Raw genomic sequence first — 23947 nt, 5'->3', positions numbered from 1 at the left:
ACCCAGGTCTCCTGGTGGTCTTTTGCTTTCCCCAACTCCCCCCCCGCCGGCCTAACCACACAGAGTTCCATGGCAAGCAAAGCAGGGGTCAGTAGCAGCAGCTGGTGTGGACAGCCTGCCAGGGTGGGGTTCCTTCCAGTTCACCGCGCGGCGTGGCCTCATCCGCCTGTGTGCCGGGAGCATCGAGCTGCGGCCTCACCCAGGGGCTCTGCCCGCTGGAGGGGGGGACCCAGCAACGCAGGGCTGGTTATCCCATCTCTGGGCCTCAGCTCCTTGTTTGTAAAACGGGGCTAATTATACCTAGTTTGGTGAGAGGATTAGCAATATACATGTAAATCACTTGGCTCCTTGCTCAGCAGATAGCAGGTGTTCAATAAATGGTACCCATCATTATTTGATTCATTTCCACGTGGGCATATTGTCTCCCGAAAAAGCCTTCTCAGAGAGCTGTTTCCCGGCCAGAGCAGCGTGCCCCTCCTCCTGCACTGGTTTGCAGCCAGCCAGGAGCCCGGCTGGCATCAGAGGGCCCCTCTCTGCTCTTCCCTAGTGCAGGCCTTCTGCCCCACATCCTGAGCTGAGCAGTTGCCGCTGGGGGCTGAGGAAGGGGCTGCGGTGCGCTCCAGCTCCTGGATCTACTGAAGTTTCCAGAAGCCCACTGTCTCCTTCAGCTGTGAGGGACCTGCTCAGCATGGACCCTGACCAGGCCTGGGCCACACTCTCCACCCCTTTCTTCCTAACTTCTCTGGCCTTGGGAGCCTGTAGAAGCTAAGGACAGGGCCAGTGAGGTCCAGGGCAGGGAGTGGGTCTGCCAGTGCCCCAAGCATAAGGTCAAGGTGAAGCAGGGAGGGCGGTGGATCCCGCCCAGGGGGCCACGTTGTTGGGCAGGCTGCCGGCAGGCCCGCAAAGACTTCCCCTTGAAGTCTTGGTCCTCTGCAGCTCGCTGTGGAATTGCTGCTGGTGTCCCTCAGAGGGAGCTTCCCCTAGTCGCCCCGTGCAGCCCACCCGTTGCTAAGCCTCTCCCCTCCTTCCCGCGCCTGCCTGCCCTGCAGCCAAGCCTCGGTCACAGCTCCCTCTGCTGGCCGATGCTGGAACTAAGCTGCCCAAGTCCAGGTGGGCCACTGGTGGGGAGGAAGGGCTCACACCAGGCCTGTGCCCAGGCTCCCCGTCCTCGTCCACCGGAGCGAGCCTTCCCCACACATGCCCAGACTGGCCCTTCCAAGGCCCCCAAGGCTCAGGAGATAAAGGCGATGTCCTGTTTCCCTGATCCCCAAGACCAGAGGAGACCTTGCTAGGAAGTCAGAGGGCCTCCCCTCTTCCTATGTGACCTTGAGGATGTCATGTTCCCTCTCTGAGCCTCAGGTTCCTTTCCTATAAAATGGAGGAGTGGGACGTTTTCGAGCTTTCCGTGAAGTGGCAGACTTCTCTAATCCGTGGAAATCTCACCTAGGAGTCCAGGGTATTAAACATGGGGAGGAGCTGCTTGGCCGGAGTTGGGGCCCTAAGGTTCCATGATTTTTGGTAAAGACCCTGCCTCAGTGAGAGTCATGTACTGTAATATTCTAGAACATTAAACCACGTCTTGTGAATGCTCTGAACACTGAGCAGAAAATGTGACTAACGTGACAAACCCTGATTACAGGGATTTGGCCACATGTCCCTTACGGCTCTGTGGATGTGTGGCCCAGGTGCTAATATGCTTAGGAGAGATGGTGGCGGGCTGGAGGGACACAGGATCTCCACAGAGCCTCCGCGGCAGTAGGCTTCAACCTTGGCTGCACATGGGGGCCCCCGGGCGAACTTTAGGACTGCCCAGGCTACACCCCAGCACCATCAAGTCACATCGTCTGGGGCTGGCACCCAGACACCAGCACACCCGTAAAGCTGCCTGGTGGGTCCTGAGTGCAGCCAGGCCGAGAACACCGGCGCACGTGAGTGACAGGAGCACAGAGTGCCCAGAAGTCCAGTGTGAGTGGTCGGGTCGGGGAAAGATGGCACCATCACAGTCCCTAAACACCCACCAGCAGGCATGTGGGGAGCATGGGACATTCCTGGGAGGGACCAGAGGACAGACAGGAGCAACAGGCAGAATTTACGAGGAGACAGATTGCAGAATTTATTAACAATTGGAATTTTCTGGCAGCGGTCCCTGCAGAGCATGAAGCTGTGTGGAGCTTGGGGGCTGGCAGGGACATGGCAGCGGGGCATCCTGCCCGCAGTGGGCTGCGCGGCCCTCCCACACGGCCGCCTAGTCTTCTGGGTGCGCACCTGTTCCTTTCAGCAAGACCCTGCAGGGCTGCTCTGTCCGCCTCGGCCGTGTGACTCACTACTCAGGACTTTCAGACCTGAAAGGGGTAACTGGAGTCTTGAGGTATCTCCAAATCACAGACTCTTCCTTCTGGAAGGACCTCCCCAGCCTCTAGGCCAGTGCAGTCATCCCTGGGTGCACATGGCAATCAGGCCTGATTGCACAGGCTTGGGGTCAGACTGCCTGGGATGAAGCCTGAGCACAGGTGTTCTTTAAAGCCCTCCAGGCGATCCCAGTATGCACCCGGGGTGGAGAACACTGGGCCCACCCTGTTCGTGCACCTCTGTAGACCCCCAGCCCAGCAATGTGGTCACCTGCTAACGGCCACACAGCCACGGTGGCAGAGCCAGCGAGGACCCCAACTCCAGCTTCCCCTCTTGTGCGCAGACTCTGGACGCACTCCACTCTGAACTAACTTGGGAAGCTGATTTCTAGCATGCTCTGGCAGGAAGCATATTCTGTCCAGGAAGGATGTGGGAGCTCAGCTCCCTTTTCCTACTGCCCTGCTCACACGCACGCTCTCTGGAAGCCTCCCACCCAGAGGCCGTGCAGAGAGGCTGAAGGGAGAGCATTCTTCGTCAGCTTCGTAATGAGAGCTGCTCTGTGCCTGGTGCCGGGGCCACCAGTGGGCAGGATGTGCCCCCTTCTCCCAGCAGGCTTGCACTCAAGGGAGGAGGCACATAGAACATGGATTGTCACATGCAGTCAGGCGTGCTGTGCAAGTGCGAGAACTGGGGTTTGGGGGAGCACATAGGAGGCCATAACTTGTCATGGGCAGTTAGGGAAGGCTTCCTGGGGGAAGTGATATATAATTAAATCTTGAAGGAGTTTGACAAGAAGAATCAAGATGGGGACCAGTGACAGGGTGAGAGAATTGGATTTGCAAAGCCCTGGCTGGCTGCTGTGGAGGGAGGACCTTATCGTGAGGGCTGGGGAGAGCCACTGCCTGGTCTCTCAAAGGCTCAGAGTGCAGGAGGGGAACCGTGATGTTGTCCTACCATCCTAGTTTTTAAAGAATCTCTCCAAGGAAGGCTATCCACCAGTGAACAGACTGGAGGTTTTCCTATTGATAGAGGGAGCTTTGAGGCTCCGAGAGGGATATAATTGTGCCCAAGGTCACACAGCCCAAAATAGAAGCTACCCTGCTCCCACCCTGAGGTTCCAGGCTGTAGGATGGAAACATGTCGCAGAGCCCAGAAAACTCACAAGACAGCCAAAATTGGGATCTATAGGCCATTAAAAGGGAAACTGAAAGATCGTATTGGATTGCCCTACTGGGACCTCACTGGCCTTTCCCTGATGCTCTTGATAACAATCAGGTACTGGCCAAAAACCTCAAAAGCAGCTGAAAGCGCGCCGCTCCCTGTTGGAAGGGCCCCGTTGGTGGCAAACGCGCCCGCCCCCAGCCTGTCGCCACCCATCCTCCCGCGTCTCCTGCTCCAGCGCTCAGCTCAAGCGTGCTTTCTCTGCTCACCCCGGGCTGGCCGCCCGAAGCCATCGGTGCCGATTTCTCCATGTCCTCTATCAGGAAGGAGGTGCTGGTGCTCGCTCAGAGATCGATGGCGTCCAGCGCTGCTCTGTATGACAGGGTGCTTGTGTGTGTGCACACGCGTATGTTGATGAGTGCATCCTTGGCCCCTCTGCATGTGTCAGGGTTGGGGGGGGGGCATGTGGACATGCATCCCTGAGATTCTGGCCCGTACCTCTCCCCCCTCACTGGGCCTTCCGTGGTTGGAAGAGCCGGGATGGCGCCTGCTTAAAGCCAGTGGGAGACAGTCTGAAAGCCGCGCTCCCGGAGCTCCCCTGTCCTGCCATGTGAGGGCGGAGGGGGAGGCGAGAAGAAGCGCTCATCCTCGCCTGGTCAGAGCTCCGGCTGCACCCAGATGCGCTCTGGCAAGATCGGGTCAGCAGCAGCTGTTGAAAAAGCTTGGGAACGATGGCAGCGTTGTTCCGTGTCTTTGGGGAAATCCACCTTTGCCCGTGAGCCACAGGACAGTCATGGGGCTGCCCTCCCGCTGCCTCCGTCCTATGCTCAGGGAGTAGGGATCCAGTGACATCCCTGTCACAGCAAGATCACCATGGTGGGTCTTCTGGGTCTGACACATCCCCAGCTTCTCATCCTGCATTTTAGAGACGGGCAAAGCAAGACCCCATGGGGACAGTGATTTTCTGGTACTGCCCTGCTTTGGGCAGGACGCTCTGGGGCCTCCTTGTTCAGCTAGCGGATGTGGCAGAGGGGCTGTCAGGCCGGCTCCTGGGGCTGGGGCGGGGGCTGGTGCCGCCGTCCAAGCCGCCTTAGAGGATGAGTTGGTGACAGCCCCTGAGAGCCCCGGTTTCCCCAGCGGCTTCTGTACATAGTCAGAGAATCGACTAGGAGCCTTAGTTTTGCTCTGGAGTCTGAGAGCAGCAAGACGCAGACAGAGCCTCTCCTGGAGAAAGACGGCTTCTGCCAGAGCAGCGAGGGAGTGGAGTTACTACCGCTCAAGATCCGGTTAACTCGGGCCGTCTCTGGAGATCGAGGACCACAGCCCCGTAGCGGACAGCTTGTTAGAAATGCAGACTCTCAGCCTCCCCCTCCCCACCCACCAGGCCTCCTAAGTTGGACTCGGCCCTTTACGAGGTCCCCACGTGTGCACGCGAGGGTGGCCACCTGCTCCAGGGCACTCCGGGGCAGGCAGCTCACCAGCCTTCTGACTTCCCTTCGCCCCTCTTCTCTCTCGCCCAGCAGATCTGCGGGATGGTTCTCACCTGCTGCTTGCAACGGAGGCTCCAGCTGCATTTTTACTAATGGCCAACTCCCCCTCCAGCTGCCCCCCACACGCACAGCTGCCCAGGTCCCACCTTGCAGGCCTGCAAAGTCAGCACCCACTTGCCTACAAACTCCCAGAAGCTGCCCCTACTCTGTGCCCAGCCCCTTCAGACCCACCAGTGCCCAAGACCCTGACTCCTGTGGTTCCCACCCAGACCGGAGGCTCTCAGCCCCCTCCCTCCACTTCCAAGTGCTCACTGCCAGGGTCCCCGAGCAGGGCACCCATCTGCCAGCACCCCTCACCAGCAGTGGGGGTCCTGTGGACTTCAGGAGGTTGAGAATCAGACCCTCTGCTCCCTCCCAGCTCTGGAAACTAGAATGAAGGTCTGAAAACTCCAGCCCCTCTGGGACACCTTGCATTGGGCACGTGAGCACCCCTCCTCTTGTCTCTGCTTGGTGTCCTTCTCTTTTCCCACTGGGAAATGCTTAGGGTGGGGCGGTTAGGGTCAGCTCTGCCCCCAGAAGACCCAGACCTTTGATGTGCCCACCCCCACACCTTCTCACCTGGAAGGGAGTACCTTGATGGCCTGGTTCCTTCCTGCAGGGCTCAGCAGTGGAGAGGTCTGGGGTGAGGACCCCGGAGCTGGGGTTGGGCAGAGATGGCTGGTGGCACTGCCAGAGAGGGGACCAAGGCAGGTAAGGTGGCCACCGCACAGGCACATGCTGCCCCAGGACCCTGCTCACTGCCCAAAAGCCATCCCTAGGAGAGGTCGCCCAGGAGACCATGGCCTTGAGCCCCAGTCCACAGTAATATGCCCCTCAGGGGTCGCCTCTCTATGGCCTGATTCTCAGGAAAGCCAGGTTTTTAAAATGATCTCCAGCTCTTAATGTTGGTGGGAGTGAAAAACCCTTCCTGACTAGGCTAAATCTCAGACCCTGCAAAGTTGGAGCCACAGTGAAGGCGCAGCTCTGACCACAAGGCCACATGCTTGGAGGCCGTCACGCTCACGAGTTCCTCGGAGAGAGAGAGAAGGGCATGCGTGACTGCTGAAAGCTGTCGTCAGCCGTGTGGGAGCTCACAGGGACGCAGAAAAGAAGCCAGCATTCTGCAGAGGTCGGGCCACGGCAGCTGCGGGAACCCACACGGCCTGAGTCACACATCATCACCCTTCCCCCACCCGCGCCGGGGCAGCCACCCTGAGGCGCATGGCCTGTCCCCCACTCGGGATGACCCGTTTCATCCATTTCACTCATTCGTTTTCCTGGGGAGGCAGGAATGAATCTCGGCCTTCGGTGAGGGAATGAGGCTTGCTTAAAATGTTTGTGACTGCTCTCTTCTCTCTCCCTCTCCCAACAGCCTTGCCCCAACTCAGGGGGGCCCCTCCGGCCTCGCCACTGCGTCCAAGGCCTGGTGGTTACCGAGGGCCAGCTGTGTGCTTAGAATGTGTTAGTCACCCAAGTGCTTTCTCTCATAGCAACCGCTACAAGAAGCTACTATTATCCCACTCTACAGACGACGAAATTAAGGCTCAGAGCTGTTAAGAGACTGGCTGTGGCTACTGTCCTGCAGCCCCAGGCGGGTGGAAACAAGGGAAGCTGGGCTGGGAGTCCCTGCTCCGTGGCGTCCTCCGGCTCTCCATCCCTGCAGGAAGCCGTCAGGCTGACATTAGGAACAGGGTGTCTCTCAGGGGCCACTGTCCAAGAGCAGCAGCCTGGCCCCCCTTCCCGGAGCGGACCGAACCGTCCCTCAGCCTTGGCGCCCACGCGCCCTGCACATCGGCAGTCAGCGGAGCGGCATGGCTTCTTTCCCACTGACAGCCAGGCAGTGGAGGGGCTCAGGCGGTGAGCGGGGGCCCTGGGGACCACTGCGCAGGGGAATGGCAAGCGCTGACACCGAGTGAGAGCAGACCAGACTTCAGCCTCGGGAACCCGCACATGGCGTGCAGAATCTCCCGGCCAGGCGGAGATCACATCTGGGGGCACAGAGGGCTGGCGAGGGCGCGGGAAACGCCTCTCCCTGCCCCATGCGGGGGGCCGGGGGGAAGGTCTCAGGTCACAGGCACTCAGAGCCGCCCTGGGCGGGAAGGAGGCTCCCTGGGGGGCCATGTTAACCACCTCCAGCTACCTTTCCCTCCCCTGATTGCTGCTGCGAGGCTCCAGGAGGGCACAGCGGGGTCTCTGTGTCACAGAGCTGACAGCCTGCAGTCTCATCGGGCCATTCAGCCCATGCAAGGCCACAGGCACTTAGACCTGGAAGGGCCAGCACAGCCCTTGGTGGGGGGGAGGGTGCCCCCAGGATCCTTGTGCCCTGCAGCTAGTTCGGGTCTTAGGATCAGACACTCTGGTCCATCCCAGGGTTTGTAGGTAGAGGAAGTGAACTGAAACCCCTGCATCCCCACCCACCCCACTTTCCGCCTTGCAGACGCTCTCCGCTTTCTGGCCACTTGGGGCCTGGGGACAGAAGGGGCGGGGGAGGGGAAGGCGGTTGACTAAGTAGGAGAAAACGCATCTTCTGTGTCCCTGCTGGGTGGCACTCATCGCCGAGGAGGCTAGTGACGTGTTGGAACCAGAAGTTCTCAAACTTGACGTTGCATCAGCTCACCTGGAGGGCTTTTTACCAGATTGCCAAGTCTCACCCCTGCAGGGGCGGGGCGGAGAACTTGCATTTCCACCAAGCTCCCAGGTGATGTGGGCGCTGCTGTCCCGGGACCTTTGAGAACCGCTGCTTCAGACTACCCCACCAAGGACGCTCAGTCTTTGTATGCGTGTCAACCCTCAGCATCCACGGTCCATCAGGATGTCTGGCTGGGGCCCAGCGCATTCACTGCATGATGGGGGGCCGCAGCTGCTCTGCCCTCTGCGTGGGTCTATGACCGTGGCTGGGAGACCAGGTGTCTGGGTCCTCTTCCTGGAAGGGAACAGATTAGCTTCCAGCCACCTCCCGTGTGCCTTGGAGAGTCCAGCTCCATTCTCGTCACCCCCCACTTTCTAGTTTAGCACAATGGCCCCGCCCTGCCTGTACTCCATCCCCCAGCCTCCCCTCCTGCTTCTGCTCCCAGACACCCCGTGAAAGTGCCACTAGGAATCCCAGGCAGCCCAGTAGTAGGCCAAATGGGCTTCTGGAACCAGCCGGCCATGGATACGGGTCGTCACAATATTCTAGAACCCGAGAAGTTGCCTTAACCTAGTGCATAGGAGAAGTTGCTGTAGAGTTGTGAACATGCCCCTCTCCTCAGCTGGCCTCGGTGCAAGCCCGGCCTCACCTGCCGGGTGGCATGATAATTAAAGAGTTGTATCTAGGACTACCTTCTGTTGCTTTTTTCCTCCTCTGCAGGGAAATCTCAGGCCATCGGTTCATCGGATGTCTTTCAACCCACTGTCCGTGCTGGAGCAGACATTAGTCACGGGGAGAAGGAGAAAAAGGGGGAGCCCTATTAGGAAACCCACTGACCACTCTGATCAGGGTCCTGCTTACCCTTTCTTTGGTCAGCTCCCACCTTTCATTTGTGTGAACGGAGCTTGCATGCCTACACGTGTGCCATGGGCTCCTGGCTGCGAGAGCTGGGCTCAAACAAGTGGGCTGGGACAGCACTTCTCTGAAAGCTCTCTGTCTGTGGTCAGCCCGCGTCTCCGCACCACTCGTCACGATGCGTGCCCGGCTCTGTCTGTGAGCCTGCAGTTTGCACGTCCTGCTGCGGCCATCCCCTGGTGCTGGCTGCCGCAGACACGGCGTGTGGTGAGGGGTCAGGGGAAAGGGCCCCTCCCGCTGGCCCTCAGGCTCCCAGCTGAGCATCAGAAGCCAAGCCACACACTCCTACAGCGACCCAGACCCCCAGCCCACCTCACTCCAGAGTGACAGTGCTTCTGCCCCCCAGCTGATTTGTCCGCATCCCCAAATCCAGAGTGGGACGCTCTTCCATCCGAATGCAAAAAGACTTCATTCTCATGATTCAGAGGAGAGGAGGGCATCGGGTTGCCGGTGTGGAGCCACAGGAAGTAAATGCTTTGATGACACAAACCATTCATCCGATCTCATCCTCTCTTCCATCTAGAAAACTTGCTGGAGGTGGGGCGGGTGAGTGGGTGAGCCTGAACAGCGCCTGGGAAAGCTGGCCTCTGGGGGTCCCAAGATGGCCAGACTGGGGTGGGGTGGGGAAGCAGATGGGAAGTGAGCCTCTCAGCTGGGGAGAAGCTGGAAGGGGCCTGCTCACTTGCTATGTAAGCAGATTTAGTCTGCAGGCCTAGCCAGCTCTTGTGGGTCTCCCCAGTCTCTGTGGTCAAGTTCATTCCCTGAACAGTGACAGCAGCAGCCCTCTGATGGCTTGCATATTAGACAGGGAGTGGACCCAGCCCAGGGCCTGTCCGAAGCCACTATGTTGCTAGACCCAGACATCTGGTCTCTTCCAGCATTACTGTGAGTGTGTGCGTGTGTGCCCGTGGACAGAAGCACAGAAGCGTGCCTGGGAGGGACGAGCAACGCTCTGGGCCCTGCCTCCTGCACACAGGAGCCCAGTGTGTGAGCGCCACTGCTGTCTAGAGAGGCTCTGGTGGCCACCAGGGGCCTCGGGCAGGTGGGCAGCAGCAAGCAGGTCTGTGAAGCCGTGCTCCTCAGTGGCCACCAGCTGGCCCGTCTGCGGCCACTGCTTCCCAGCAGGGGCCAGTGCCTCGTGTCAGCCCCAGTGCCAGCCTGTCATGTCTGGTGGGCTGCTTTGAACTGGGACCCTGGTTCCTACTCCCTCTCCCCAACTGAGAATAGTGAGGCTGTCGGTGGGGGTGGGGGAGACACAGGATCCAAAACCCAGATCATTCCACTACCTTCTTCTTAAAAACAAATACACGAGAAGCCCCTACTTCCCTGTTCCTCCTGCTTCTGTCCCTGGGCTGAAACCCAGTGGAGCAAGGACTGAGCACAAAGGAGAGGGTGCTGCGAGGGACGCAGGGAAGGCTTTGGATCAGGTCAGGGGTGAAGAGGGCGGTGAGGAGAGCTTCCATCTGGCCCTCGCCGTCTGCAAGGTACCAACAGCGTCACTGCACTGAGGATGTGACCTGGGCAGCCAGAGCCAAGAGGGTTATGTTCCCGTCCTCCTGGGCACTCGTGAAGTGGTCATGAACAATTTCCACTGGACTCCTAAAATATTGAAAGCAGCTCATGAATCCCTAATTGCAATGTAGAGAACCCCCCAGTTGGGGATGAGATCAAATCCAACATGTCTCCCTGAGTTGCCAATTGTAAATAAGAAGGCTGAGTCCTTTCAGGAACTGGCGTCCCTTTCCCGAGAAAAGACATGTATTAAGAGTATGTTGGGATCCCAGGAATTCGGGTGGGGGCGTCAGTGGGGGCACAAGGAGGGAGACAAAGAGCAGGGAGCTTCCTGAGGCCCCTGAATGACAGCACAGGGGCCCGCCTTGTCCACAAGTTGGATCGGCCCGCTCTGGGTGTTGGCCTAGGCTAGGTCTTAGAACTCCGCAGCCAACAGGAGGAAAATCTCTGAGCCACAGGCTCAATCCACCAGGCGCAGCCACAGACCACTGTGTGGTCCTGCTCTACCAGTTTCCCGCCCTCTTCTGCATGAAGGGACACCCAGGGAAAGCGGGCAGCGCCCACATTTCGCCCCAGCCGGCTCTCGGCTGCCCGGCAGTCTGTGGGGCCACTGAGAGGACAGGCCAGCAGGCAGCTTCCGAGAGCCGGGCCCTGGCGTGCCCTGTGGCGTGGCCTTCTGCTTTGTGTTCGCTTAAGGAGGCACGGTGGTCCATCTCCACAGCTGTCCTTAAACTCAGCAGAAACGAGACAGCTCCATCAATAGCCTCCCCCCTTGCTGACTGCTTTAGAAAGGACCATCACAATGCCAATACTTCTGTGTCCAGAGTGACGGTCATTGAATCTGACTTCCCTCTCGTTTCTGTGGAGTCTTGAATGCTGCTCCTGGGCCATTCCAGAGCAAAACGGAGGCATGGCAGGAAGCTGCCCCCGCCCCGAGCCCACACATCTCTGTTCCACAGCTCACTACCAACCCCCCATATACCGACTCCCCTCTCCAGATTATTCTGTGTCCCCAGCTTTCAGCCAGGGGGATGCTCTTCCTTGGGGTTCCACCTCTAGTCTGGGGACTCCTGAGAACTCAGATCTGACCAGTTTCTTGCCAAGCGCTTACCCTGGTCCAGGCACCAGCCGGACGTCTTTACGCGCATGGTTTTATTTAATCCTCAGAGCAAATCTGGAAAATAGTTACTGTCCTCCTCGTACAGGTGATGAGAGCAGGACAAGCTCAGTGAGAGCCCAGGGCTCACAGGGACGGCACACACAGAGTGAGAACTCGGGCCCTCCACTCTGAACCCAGTGCTCTTCACCCGGACATGGCCCATCTCTAACGCTGAAAGTTCAGGTGGCGTGACAGCAGATGAAATAGCTGAGGTCAGGAGAAACCTAGATAACGTATATGAAAGCATTTTGCAAGCTGTGAAGCTCAATGCAAACAAGAGGAGAGATTTAATTCTACCACGCTGGTCTCCGGCTGCACACGAGCACCGAGCCCGGAAACACATTCATCCTCCATTTGGTGCAATTATTCATCTACCTGTCCAGGGCCACCGACATCATGTTGGATGAATGGCAAGAATGCTCTTCCCTCCCCTGGCGCTCTGCCCCCCCCCCGGTAAATTCAGTTAATCACCAACTCTTTCATTTCTCCTGTATGTCTCCTGTTTTGGTCTCCCTCCCACTGACACTTCCCTGTGGGTTCCCTCGTCTCTCACTTGTCACTGTCACAGCCCCTCCCTGATGTCCCTGCATCCACCGTGTCCCATTTTACCACTCTCCACGCCGCAACCAGAGGGATCCTTCCCGAGCGCAGGTCTGAGCCAGACACACACAACTTCAAGCCTGTCAGCAGGCTCCCACCGCTCTCGGCTTCCAGTTCAAACTCTCCCCTGGCTTGGTACCTCGTGGTCTGGTGGCTGCCTCTCTCTCCAGACACCTCCATTCACACTTGCTCCATGTGCCCGCTCCAACGACATCAGCAGGGCACACCTTCCAATCCTTGTCGGGTTAACTGCTGTCTTCACCTCCCAGTTGTGACATTGCCTCCCCGAGTTGGGGTCAGCACCTCGCCCACCCCGTGAATAGCATGATCGTAGCACTGAGTTGCAACCCTGGTTTTCTGTGGTCCCCATCGGGCTGCTGGCTCTGTAAGCGCAGGGTTTGGTCTGGGTCCTTCATCATTCTACCCCAGGTGCTTGGCCCAAGGTAGTATTCAATATGTCTTCGTGTGGGTAAGCGTCTTGTCCCTGCAAGCCCTGGTCTGAAGGCGCTCTCGCATGGGTACCAAGCCTGCTTTGCTGCTCGCAAGCCATCCTTTCCCATGTGCCCTTTGCTGAGCGCAGATGGGGAGGCAGCTCTCCCACCAAGGAAGGGCCCCCAGGGTCAGCTCGCCCCCCCTCTATGGGCTGAAGAGCCCAGCACCCATCCCAGAAGGCTCTAGCCCAGTCATTAGACATCCCTAGTGATAAACAGCGCCCAGCCCTGTCCTGGTAAGAACACCATCTCTCCTGGCCAGCCAGCACAGCCCACCTTAGCACAGCCTAGCTCACCCAACCAGAGCCCAGTGCTAATAGAGCATGGCCCTGGGAGCCAGGGGACTTCACTCTGTCCCCCACAAGCAGACAGCACGGGGACCTGGCCAGCATCCCCGTGGGTGTCCATAGGCTGGGGGACAGGAGCCAGAGCTGGGCAGAGATGAAGTGGCTTCCACCCCCACACCTATGACTTGGTTAGTCCTCACAGGATGTTGGAGGATCACCCACCCCTAGTTCATGCCTAACTCCTAACTCCACGGCCATATGGTCCCCTCTGGTACATCTCCTTAGAGAGGGTTTCAGGAACCCCAGTCTAGCTGGACCTTTGACAGAGCGTCCCTTCCTACTTCTCACTCCTCAGCAAACCTCCGGAGGCTTTGGGACACAGCAGCTGCAGGACGGGATCCCAAAGCCAGATGCTCTGGGACAATTCCCTGACAACTTGACCCCTGCCTTGAGGAAGAGGAAGAGAGCCTACCCTCCACACATGGAGGGGTCCAGAGAAGCCCCCTCCTGCTACCGGGCCCACACCGCACACTCACTCTTGGCTCCCACATCAGCCCGGTATATGTGTAGCAATGCACACACACACGTGGCCCGGATGAGGATGACCCCTGACCTCCTATCACCTGCAACTCGTCCCTGTGACTGTGCCAGCCAAGACAGCTCCACATGCCAGAACCCAACCAAGGACACTGTGAGGCCACAGTAGCAGCGGGATCGTGTGGTAGGAAACATCCCCCCACTCCCCACTGACCTGTCATACTGACTTGCTATTCCCGTGCCTTCTCCGAGGCTGTCTCAGAGTCCCCCCCAAGAGAGCACAGCCTGAGCCAAGTCATGCTGTGATCCCCCCACTCCTGGAAGACATTCAGCCCCAAATGGACCCCAGGAACATCAGAGGGATTGGGGAGACACTATACCTAAACCCGAGAGCCCCTGCCCCTACGGGAAGCCACGAATGACTTACTCCTTGCCCCTCCCCCAACACACTTCCAGGCCTTCCCACAGGCCTGGCCACATGTGACCAGTGACAGACACCAAGGTAGGAGCTGACCTTTCCTGCAGAGAGCTCGGGCCTCTGGGACTGGTCCCCAACCAGGCCTGCATCCAGTCACCGGGCAAGGGGCACCACAGAGGGGACTGAGCCCCACTGCGCCCAGCTGACCTGGAACCTGGGCCCGAGAAGGGGAGAGGAAGTCCTTGCTGTGGGGTTTTGTCAGACAAACGGTAGGGCCAGTGCCTGATCCGTCTCTCTGTCCCTCACACCAACCACCGCAAGAAGTCAAGTCACAGTCGTGGCTGAGCGAACACAAACACACCACGAAGAGGTCACCTGTTGTGCTTTTGACATGTTATCAGTTTTTATTTAAAAACATGCTAAAAACATGGTGTTCAAGAAAGCCAGGACCAGGATGAAGGAAGCGCACAGATACAGCATCGCAAGCAGAAAAGTGCATCTGAACCCAACAAGCGAGCTGACCCTGCTCACCCACGCTCCCGGGGCTGGGCGGGGTGTGGGCATGAGCCCCCGGCTCCGGCCCTCGGGTGCCCGGCAGGGGCAGGGAGGCCAGGACCCGCCAGGACCACTGCCTCGCTGAGGAGTGGAGGAGCGAGATGGGAGGCCAGGACCACGGGAGGCTGGATGCGGAGGGTGGAGGGACGAAGGGGGGGCTCCAGGAACCCGGCACCCAGCTCCCGTCCGACACCAGGTCCCTGCTAGTTAGCACCTCCACCAGTGTGGGTGGGCAGGGGGCTGCAGAGGCGGGGACGGTCATTTCCAGCCACCTAGACTGCTTTGGGGCCACCAAAGCAAGGAGGGATGGCCACCTGGGTCCAAGTCAAACCAGAACATCCACGTGAGGGTCTGGGGTGGGGCGAGCCACCTTCGTAGAGTGAGAGCCCAAGATGCAGGCCCATGCTGGTGGGGAGAAGGGGTGACAGTGCTCCAGCTGGGGCATGGAGGTGGAGACTCGCCCCCCACACCTGCTACAGTCCCTCCCCAAAGGTAATTCTCGGTCCCTGCTCGCCCACCTCCTCTGCAAGATGGCTGCAGGAAAGGCCAAGTCTTCGGCCAGCACGCCCTTGACACTGTCTACAGAACCTTGACCTTCTAAGTCGAATTGGTGAACTGCCTGCATCAGAGCTGACTGAACTCACTCTGAACTTGGTGAGGGAAGCCCCAAGTGAGAGGGATTATTCAGGTAATCCTGCCCCACTGAGATCACGGTCAGGAGGAAGAGAAGACACGGGGCCACCCCACACATATCACACGGTGTGGCCTTCCTTGGGCTGTGGGTGCCAGCCTGCAGGAAGGGAAGGGGCTGGGAAGAGCACCCCCCACCACTCGTGCCTTCCACCCAGGGGAGACTCAGTCAAATGCCTACACAGCCAAGCACGGGGGGCGGGGAGGCAGGAAAGCAGTCTGGGGGACGGTGGACAAGGCGGACATACAGGTGAGCGGAGGGGGCACTGGGGGGGAGGAGGGACTATGGCCGAGGTTCCAGGGCCAGAGGACGCCCCCGAAGCCCCAGAAACGTAAGATTGCCAGGGAGGCTATGCACATGTCCCCTGGGTGTTAGGCTTTTGCTGTGGATTTGAACAAAAATTGAAATTGCATTGATAGGCATGCCTGAGCCCGCCCCATCCCACCCCCAGCCCCAAGCACAGGATCCTCATGCACCGAGTCCCAGGCGGCCAGGCCAGGGCCTGCTTGCTGAGCGTCTGTCTGCCGCGGTGGCAGGTCTGCTCTGTGCCCTGCGGAGGGGAGGCCCCGGGGCAGACCAGGAACACAGCGGCGCCAGGAGACCTGGGAGGGCAGTCTGGCTCACGCGTGTGCTTGCCCCATTCTCCACCCAAGGACCCACCTTCCCAGCGTCCCCAGGGGTACCTCTGCGCCTGTCTCAGGGGGGTGGTCTTTACTCTGCCTGACTCGCTGAGACCACCCTACTCTCCATGCCTCACCCCCCAAAGTCTGGAATCCTCAACACACCAAAAGTTCTGTACTTCTGGTCCCTACTGTATTTTACTTAGGCCAGTGGAGGCGTTGCTGGCTGGGAGGCCAGGTCTCAGCTTCTGGAACACACAAGTGAAGGCAGGAGAGGAGACGTGGGCTTGTGGGAAATCAAGGGACTGGGCCAACAGGTGCAAGAAAAAGGCAGCTGTCCCACACGAGGCCCCATCGGGGAAGGGCACCAAACCTAACTGGCTAGTGGATAACCTTTTTGAGCTCAGTCGCTTGAATTCTTGACTTTATTTTTTTTAACTGCAAAAACACTCCCTTAGGCCAGCATGAAGTCCTACGGGGGCCCCTGCTGTAGTCAGATGCCCCACCCTGCCTGTTGGGCTCCTATTCCGTGACTTAGGCTGCCTGCTTCCTGGGGCGACTGTAGCAAGACCCAGTCTGACCTCTCTGGGCTTCTCCTGAGGGCCACAGAGGACATGATCGCCACCACTCCACCATGTGAACCCCAAGGAAGGGGATGAGGGTCCCGGGACCCCAGGGCCATCCTTCCCCCACCCCCTCAGCAGGGACTCTGCCACCCAGTGAATGTGGCTGGAATGATCGTGGGCCCCACTCCACCTTCCCCTCCTGATGGTCACGGGTCCTCTGCCACTGTCTGAGCAGCAAAACATCAGGACTGCTTCCCCTTCCAGAAGCAATGTGAGAAAGTGAGCAGCATCTGAACTAGAGAGGTATTTGTCCGAGAGTTTCTAGCAGGAATGTCTGTGAAAGTACTGGGGTTTGCAAAACCTGTCGCGGGAATGCCCGCATGGGGCGGAAGGGGGAGCCTCCCGAGCCAGCAGACGGCAGGAGGAAGGAAGAAGGGAAACTAGGAAGACTGCTCATCAGTGAAATGTAAGGACCCACAGAGCCCTGGCCAAGCTCCTCGTGAAGTACTGCGCCAGCCCCCCAGAGGACTCCCAACCGCCCGGGCCACTGGCGCTGGCATCGGCAAAGGCCTCACCCCTGCACAGGATGCCCCTCTGCCCCACGCGCCTCTCCCAGGCCCCCGGGCCACAGACGCCCATCCCCCTGCCTGGCCCCCTCTCCCTTCTGCTCAGCGCGTCCTGAGCCGGGCCCGGCGCGTCTCACCTCAAGGCCTGAGTGTGGCACAGTGGTTCGTCCTGACTGAAACCTGACAGACATCCTCTTTCCCCACCTTCCCCTACCCTCGGGGGGGAAAAAAAATCAAACCATTACAGAAATCAACGCAGTAAAAAGTTATAAATCAGAAAGCTAACCCTAAACTTATCTGAGGGATAATATTCCTGAATAATCATAATCAGAGTAAAATAAAATAAAAAAGTTACACTGTAAGGTATAAAAAGCCTGGGCAAGATGCTCCGGGGGCCGTGCCCAGAGGCAGTCAGACCCCCGCCCCCGCCAGCTCCCCCACGGGGGTGGCCATGGACGCCAGTGGCCTCCTCTGGGCAATCTGTCCACCAGGAGGGAGCACTCTGCTCCCCACCCCCACGGGGACAAAGTGTCAGGGTGAGGAAAGGCAGGTGCAGAAACGCATCCGTGCTGGGGGGCTCCTGGAGCACGAACCCGGCCCACCCTGTCTTCTTTGGCAAATACACAGATGCAGGAACCCAGGCGCCCCCAGCACCCCAAGGTCTGTGTGCGCCTCCTCCACAGCTCCTCCTCCCTGGCCCTCCATCCACCAAGAAGGCTGAGGAGGGCTGGGCTGGGGGCGGTGGGCTGGGGAGGTGGGTGCGGGGGTCAGCAGTCTGGAGAGCACGAGCAGGCAACACAAAGCTCAAATCTTCTTCCCGGCACAGTGTCTGTGTGGGGGCCGGGGTGCTCCCAGCCAGCCGGCTCAGGCGTCATACTTTTTACCAGTCCGGTGGATGTGCTGGAAGAGGGTCATGGAGAAGGCCATGCCCAGAATCTGCAAGACAAGGGGGAGAGGGCCTGGGACGGAAGCCCACGGCCTGGGCTCTGCCGCGCGGCCCCCAGGGCAAGTGGGGACAACCACTCATGGGCTTGAAAGTTGCTGGCGGAAGGAGTCACACACCCAGGAGCTCAGCCCCTCAGAGCCATTGGTACAGGATACCACACACCTCGTAGGCTCAGAAATCTGCCTACTTCCGAGGACTGTGGTGAGGACAGAAGGCACAAAGGACCTGGTCCTGAGTGGTCGCTACCGAGGAACTGTGGAGGGGGCCAGGAAGGTGGCAAGAACATTAAACCCATGCCAAATCGCTCCATTCAGTCCAGAATACACGACATGAGGTCTTGGAGGCAGCAGACATGTCTTCACTCACGTGCCTAGGACAACGTTCACGCCCATCTGTGCTCCCTCAACTCTTGCATCCTGACGGGGGTGCTGACCCAGAGCCACGCAGGAGGCAGGAGGAAGCCAGCCTGTGGCCTCACGGGCACCACAGAGAGTGGGCCGGGGGCACACGCCATAAGGCAGGGGCCCGGGAGACATGGCGTGGCCCGCAAGGCTCTCGTGCTCTGTGTTTGCGCATAACTGGAGCAGACCCTGGCTGGTTCTGGTCCAGGGGGACCACAGGCAGCTGAGAGGCACCCCGATCTCGATACCAAATGGAATCTTGCCCCTGTGCACACATCTCATGATCAGAGCACTGCAAAAACGATGGCGGGCTCATCTGCTGAGCTTGAAAGCTCTTAGATAAATCGGACATGGTCAGACCTGCAGGCCCAAGAGTTTAAAGCAAGAAAGATCACTTCATGCAGGGTGTCAGCTACCCTCTCATGGACCGGTGAGCCAAGTTCAAGGGCTCCCAGGGGAATTGGGCACTGAAGACTCCTGCTCGGAGGAGCCATTCATAAATGGTTGGAGCCATAAAGAAATGGACAAAGGAGGAGGCCCAGGCAATGCTCGTCCCAGAACGGCCAGGGGGCTCTTGCTCCCCTCCGGCCATGCCGTCCTTGTCTTCAGGAAGGGAGGCAGGGTTTCCCTCCTTGTCCCTCTCCAGCAGCTGGGCTAGCACTCGCAAAGTGCGGCTGCTCACTGAGTGCTTGCGGACAACAGCGAACCCCCGCAGAGCTCTTCCCAGCCACCTGGTCCTGCTCTACACCCCGTGACACACCCTAAGCTCACTCAATGCTAAGAAGGGGCACGGTGATCACGCCCATCATACTGATGCGGAAACTAAGTCCCAGAGGCAAGGCAACCTGCCCAGCTCATAAACATCTCACAGGCGATGCATCCGGGACGGCCGCCCGTGGAGCCTGTGCTCACGCGTGTTACCTGAGGACTCGGCTTTCATTCAGTTCAGTCCCGAGGGAAGTGCCCCAGGAAGGACGGCAGGCGTGTTCTCAAGCAAACCCACACAGGAGCTCTGTGCAATGCTGGCACTGGGCCCAAGGCTCGGAGGGAATGCCAAGGAAACCAGGCCCTACTGTGCCTGCAGGGTTGGGACAGGCATTGAAAGAGAAGGCCTCGGGACAGCAGAGCAGAAGCGTGCGTGGGCTGCAGGCTGCCTGGGTCAGCTGTTTAACGTGTGCGTGCGTGCGTGCGTGCCTCAGCTCCAGCCCGGGAGCCGCGAGGCTCCGGACAGGCCTCTTACCTGCATGATAAGGATGCACATCCCCACTGTGCCAAGCACGTGCTTGTTGTCGTCAAACCACACCTTCACCTTCTCATAGCAGCCCTGGGGAGCGCGGACCACAGGTTAAGGCAGTGGCAGGACGGTGAGTGTCCCCTTCTGCCCAGCCCCCACCTCACTTCCCCTCCTGCCCCTGTCCCTGCCCTTTCCTCTTGTCCCTCCCTACCCCTCAGCCCTGGTCCTCCGGCCTTGGAGCAGACCCTGCCCCTCCCCCCCAGGGTTCTACCTACAAGCCCCCACTGCACAGCCTCAGACCCCCATTCAACCCCCACCCTCTGACACTCCCAACTGTGGGTCCAGCCCCCCTATGGTCCACATGCCTTTTGGCTTCAGTCCTGTGTGTCCCCCACCCCATCTTCTGTTAAGCCAATTCCTTGGTGTCCCCGGCGCCCCTCCCCACAGGTGCCCTCTGGCCACACGGTCCCCCACACTGGCTTCTGGGAAGAGGCCGCGGGGAGCGGCGTCCAGCCTCACCGTTCTCCACAGGGGGGTGGTGGTGTTGCGCCCACAGCCCTGGGAGTTCTCCATGCAGCAGCGGTCGGGCACCGTGTTCTCCCCCAGCACCGGGTACCAGTCCGTGTAGTCGGTGACACCACAGCAGTGCATCTGTGGGTGCGAGCGCGCAGGGTCAGATGGCCACAGCCCGCTGTCCTCCCCTGTGCCTCCCGTGCCCAGACCAACCCAGTCCCACAAAGGCTGCCTCCCTGCAGGTCAGCAGAGGAGACAAAGGCCTCCTCTGGCCCCTTCTTTGGGCCACAGCTGGATCCAAAAAGGAAGTGACAGCCCCTCCCTGGAGGCCGGAGCGCAGAGCAGGTAATGCCCACCTGCCTCTCTGAGCTGGGCACGGACCTCGGACCCCAGGCAGGAGCGCTCAGCCCTCTGCTCTCCCACCACCCCACCCGCTCTGCTTTGGGGACCGTCCCAAGCCGGCCGCCCTCCGTCCCCAGGGACTTGTTTTCCTCTTAGAATCAGGGCCTCCTTGCCTGACCCACCGTCAGGGAGGCAACTCTGTTGCTAAAATCAAGATGATCTGTCCTTCCTACTTCCCTGTGCCCATTGAGGCCCTCGCTCCCGTGTCCAGATCCTGCTCACCCTCCCCCAGTCCCCACGGTCCCTCTCGGGAAGCATCCGCGGTATGGTGCGCCACCCGGCAGCTCTCCCGGAGGCCCCGCCGCCCCTCCTCGTGGCCAGCCCGGTCGCTCACCTCAGCCTGGATGATGTTCCAGGCATTCTTAAGCCCCACGTTGTTCTCTGTGTTGTACAGCAACAGACCCTCTTTCAGGTCCTTCCTGGCATTCTCATTCACCTGTCAGGTTGAGGGCAGACACCTGAATCCCTCCTCCAAGGGGTCAACACAACCATGCTTGAATACTCCCAGTGACGGGGAGCTCACCAGTCCCAGAGGCAGTCCACTGCCTCCCTGGGTAATTCAGAGGATTCTATTTCCCAAGACTACACAGGTAATAAGCCCCCTTGCCCCCCAAACTCACCTTCCCCATGCTGCCCCCACCCAAACCTTTCATCCAGGCCTCTCCTAGGTCCCCGGGTTCCATTTTCCCTCCTCCCTTCCTCCCTGTCAGTGCTTCTCCTCTGGCTGGCCCTGCCCCCACCCCAGGGACACCCCATATGTCCTCTGCCTTCTTGTAAGGCTCACCTTGTCCATGTAGACAAAGAAGAGGATGAGCAAGATCAGCTCTGCTAGCAGGATGGCCAACAGGACGATGAAAAACTAGGAAGAGAAAGCCCAGGTGTGGGCACATGGGAGTGGTCACAGCTGGGGGTGGGGTGCGCGCAAGGACGGCAGGGGGCGGGGCATCTAGACAGGGCTTCCCAGGTACTGGACAGACCAGCTGCTTGTGAGGAATCCCAGGGAGGTAAGGGACAGAGATTCAGGAGACGGCCAACCGAGGAGTCGGAGGGACACGTAGGGCAGGGATACCCAATCATGAGGACGAGGGGTGTGGTCAGGCAAAGAACACTCTAGAAACGATTATCTTGGGCTCAGGTTGGGCATCCAGGAGGCTGATGGTCGTCCCAGGCCTTGCCTGTGTCGGTGGCCCAAATGCAGGGAGATCAGAGTTCAGGAGGTTGGGTGGGTGGGGGGGTCTGGATCCAACTTACACTGAGGAGGAGGCACTTGTTTTCCTTGATGGCCCCCAGGCAGCCGAGGAAGCCCGTCACCATGACAATGGTGCCGATGGCGATGACTAGGTTGGCTGCAGACAGCGAGGGGAAGCTGGGGGAGAAGGTGGCAAAGTTGCCTTGGGACACGGATAGCCAAATGCCCACTCCAAGCAGCCCACAGCCACAGAGCTGGAGAGAAAGGAAGGCCGTTAGATCAGCACCGTTCGTGTGTTCCTCTCCACGCACCCCCGAAGGCTGCACGGCCCCACCCCCACTCTGCGACTGGGTAAGGGGAGAACGGGGCTGCGGGTCAGATGTGGCCACGGGCCCACATCACGTCGGCTGTGTGGCCAGACAAAAGCTCCGTCTCTCCATGTTTCGGTTTCCCGGTCTGGCAAATGGCATCACAATAGCTTCACAAACCTTCAGTCCCTCTGAGGACCCAATTCTAAAAGACACAGGCAGAATCCTGTAACAACTACGAAGGTCCCAGGCACGCGTGGGGGGTTGGGTGGTCGTGGTTGTCGCCCTTGTCAGCAGAGAGGCCCCGGCATGAGGGGCACAGTGGGCAGGGAAAGTGAGTAAGGACTTGTCTCAGGGGCTGGGAAGAATCTCAGAGTCCAGTCTCTGAGAGTCAGACCCTCTGATGACTGTGTCCCGCTGCCCTATCCAGAAGGGCCATATGCCCACTATTCTCAGGAGCCTAGAGGACAAGTTTCCCACAGATGGAGGCAGAAGGAACTCCTCAGGCTGGCTGGGAATCTGTCACTGCCTTGACCATCCCCCCATGTGAGCCAGCAGCCAGCGCTCCGGGCCCGAAACCAACTCGCCCCCGCGGTGCCCCTGGGGCTGCGAGGCCACCAGCTTCACCTGGGGACGCTTCACTTTCGTTGGCCATGAGTGTCCACCGCTGCCCTATTTTATGCTCCATATAGCTGGCACTCCCCTCACTCCCTCCCTCCGGCAGCCCCAACAAGTACACAGAGTCTGAGGGGCCAATCTGTCAGTCTGCCCATATTCATTGAGTACCTGCAGCGTCCCATGCCAGAAGGGCTAGGACCTCTTCAGAGACCTGCCTTCCCGGGACCTCTGCTCTGGATGGATGGGAGCAAGAGAAAAGCAGCATCGACCCCAGGGTATACACTGGTGCCAAACAAACAGTACGGGAGTTCCGAGTAGGCAACCACTGTCCTGGCCCATGATGTCCGCTGGAGGTGGCAGTCAATCCCCAAAGGATGGGTGGACTTGGGGCAGGTGGGGGACAAGAACATTCCAGGCAGGGCAAAAGCAGACATGTAAGGGCTTGTCAGGCACAGACATGGATGTGACACCCAGCTCCCGCTTTTCCTGGTGGTGCGACCTTGCAAACTCCTTGTGTGCCCAATGAGAATAACATCGCCCGCCTTCTGGATTGCTGTGAGAATTTAAATGGAAAAAAGCATGGGGAGTAGGTGGCCAGCACCAGGTGCTGGTCTCAGAAGGGCACTAATTGAGCGGCTCCTGGGTGCCAGAGCTGTGCTGTGACCCCAGGAATCGAGCGCACCCCTGCTGCCAAGCTGCTCTACCTCCAGAGAGGAGACCCCGAAGGACCAGCAAAGACAACGCAGGCCACGAGTAGGCAGAGAGCGGTTCTCACATGCGTGTGGAGAAGATAAGTGGGAGACGGAGAGGCTGCCCCGAGGAGGTGGTGTTTTCTTCTCTTATCTAGCCCGCACATGCAAACTGAGCCCCCATTCAGTAAGGCCAGGGCCTGTTCTGAGTGCTGGGGGGGTGGTGAGCAGCACGGCCAAACTGCCCCCGTCTCATGAACAGGCTGTTCTTACAGGGCCATGATGTTCCATAAGCAAACAAGAAACAGAAGTTCAGGTGATGGCACACGCCATGAAGAAAAATAAGGATGGCAAGATGTTAGAAAGTACTGGGGGACAGAGTGGTCAGGGAATGCCTCTCAGAAAGGTGGCATTTAAGTAAGGACCCAATCAAAGAGGGGAAGTGGTGGAAGAATGTTCTAGATAGAGGGAACAGCACGTGCAACAGCCCTGAGGTGGAAAGGAGCCTGGCTAACCCCGGGAGGAACAAGCTGCCCATGTGGCTACAACAGAGGGAAGGAGGTGACACAAGGTAGGGGACCAGGAGGTGGGGTGGCAGGGGACAGATGGGACAAGATCTTGCAGGCATCAGTAAAGACAAGGTGGGTGGTGTTTTTAGCGTGCTGGGAAGGCCCGAGGGCTGGAGAGTGACATGATGTATATTTCCAATAGATAACTCTGGCTGCTGTTCAGAGACAGCCCCAGAGGGCAATGGGGAAGCCAGGAGAGCAATCAGGAGGCCACCACAGGGATCAGGCACGGGCTGGTGATGACCTCCACCAGACGGCTCTGGAGGGGTGGTAAGCAGCAGTATAACGAGGCCTATTTTTAAGGTAGGCTTCACAGGACTTGCTGGGCTTAAAAAGATGAGTAGTTTTTCATAGATGAGGAACGAGAAAGGTGATCTAGACTGGGCATGACAAAAAAAAATGGGGGTATTCCCATGCATTACCAAAGCAGAGACGGCTCAAGCAGCCAGGGAGGAGTGGGAGTAAGAGCAGCAGCTTCCTGGTCGCCCACGCT

The 23947-nt window shown here is 59.0% G+C and overlaps 2 protein-coding genes across 9 annotated transcripts in view; one reads left to right on the top strand and one right to left on the bottom strand.

Moving 5' to 3' along the window:
• The window catches only part of TSPAN11 (tetraspanin 11), a 70280-nt gene extending 61898 nt beyond the window's left edge, over positions 1-8382 (top strand). For 3 of the 6 annotated variants that reach the window (XM_034645701.1, XM_034645704.1, XM_034645700.1), the window contains one exon: positions 5031-8382. In XM_034645701.1, the coding sequence (XP_034501592.1) occupies positions 5031-5093 (63 nt within the window). In that variant the 3' untranslated portion in view covers positions 5094-8382. The remainder of the gene's footprint in view (positions 1-5030) is intronic. The other 3 variants (XM_034645703.1, XM_034645702.1, XR_004621354.1) reach the window with 2 other exon arrangements.
• A 5583-nt stretch (positions 8383-13965) lies between these two features.
• TSPAN9 (tetraspanin 9) overlaps positions 13966-23947 on the bottom strand; it is a 193376-nt gene continuing 183394 nt past the window's right edge. For all 3 annotated transcript variants that reach the window (XM_019793683.2, XM_019793682.2, XM_002914113.4), the window contains 6 exons: positions 21333-21524; positions 20866-20940; positions 20416-20517; positions 19686-19817; positions 19173-19256; positions 13966-17521 (listed from right to left, as the gene is read on the bottom strand). In XM_019793683.2, the coding sequence (XP_019649242.1) occupies positions 17450-17521; positions 19173-19256; positions 19686-19817; positions 20416-20517; positions 20866-20940; positions 21333-21524 (657 nt within the window). In that variant the 3' untranslated portion in view covers positions 13966-17449. The remainder of the gene's footprint in view (positions 17522-19172; positions 19257-19685; positions 19818-20415; positions 20518-20865; positions 20941-21332; positions 21525-23947) is intronic.

This window comes from Ailuropoda melanoleuca, chromosome 16, assembly GCF_002007445.2.
Source record: "Ailuropoda melanoleuca isolate Jingjing chromosome 16, ASM200744v2, whole genome shotgun sequence".
Taxonomy (NCBI): Eukaryota; Metazoa; Chordata; class Mammalia; order Carnivora; family Ursidae; genus Ailuropoda; species Ailuropoda melanoleuca.
The sequence above is the reverse complement of the archived record's forward strand: the minus strand, read 5'-3'. Positions and strand labels throughout refer to the sequence as shown.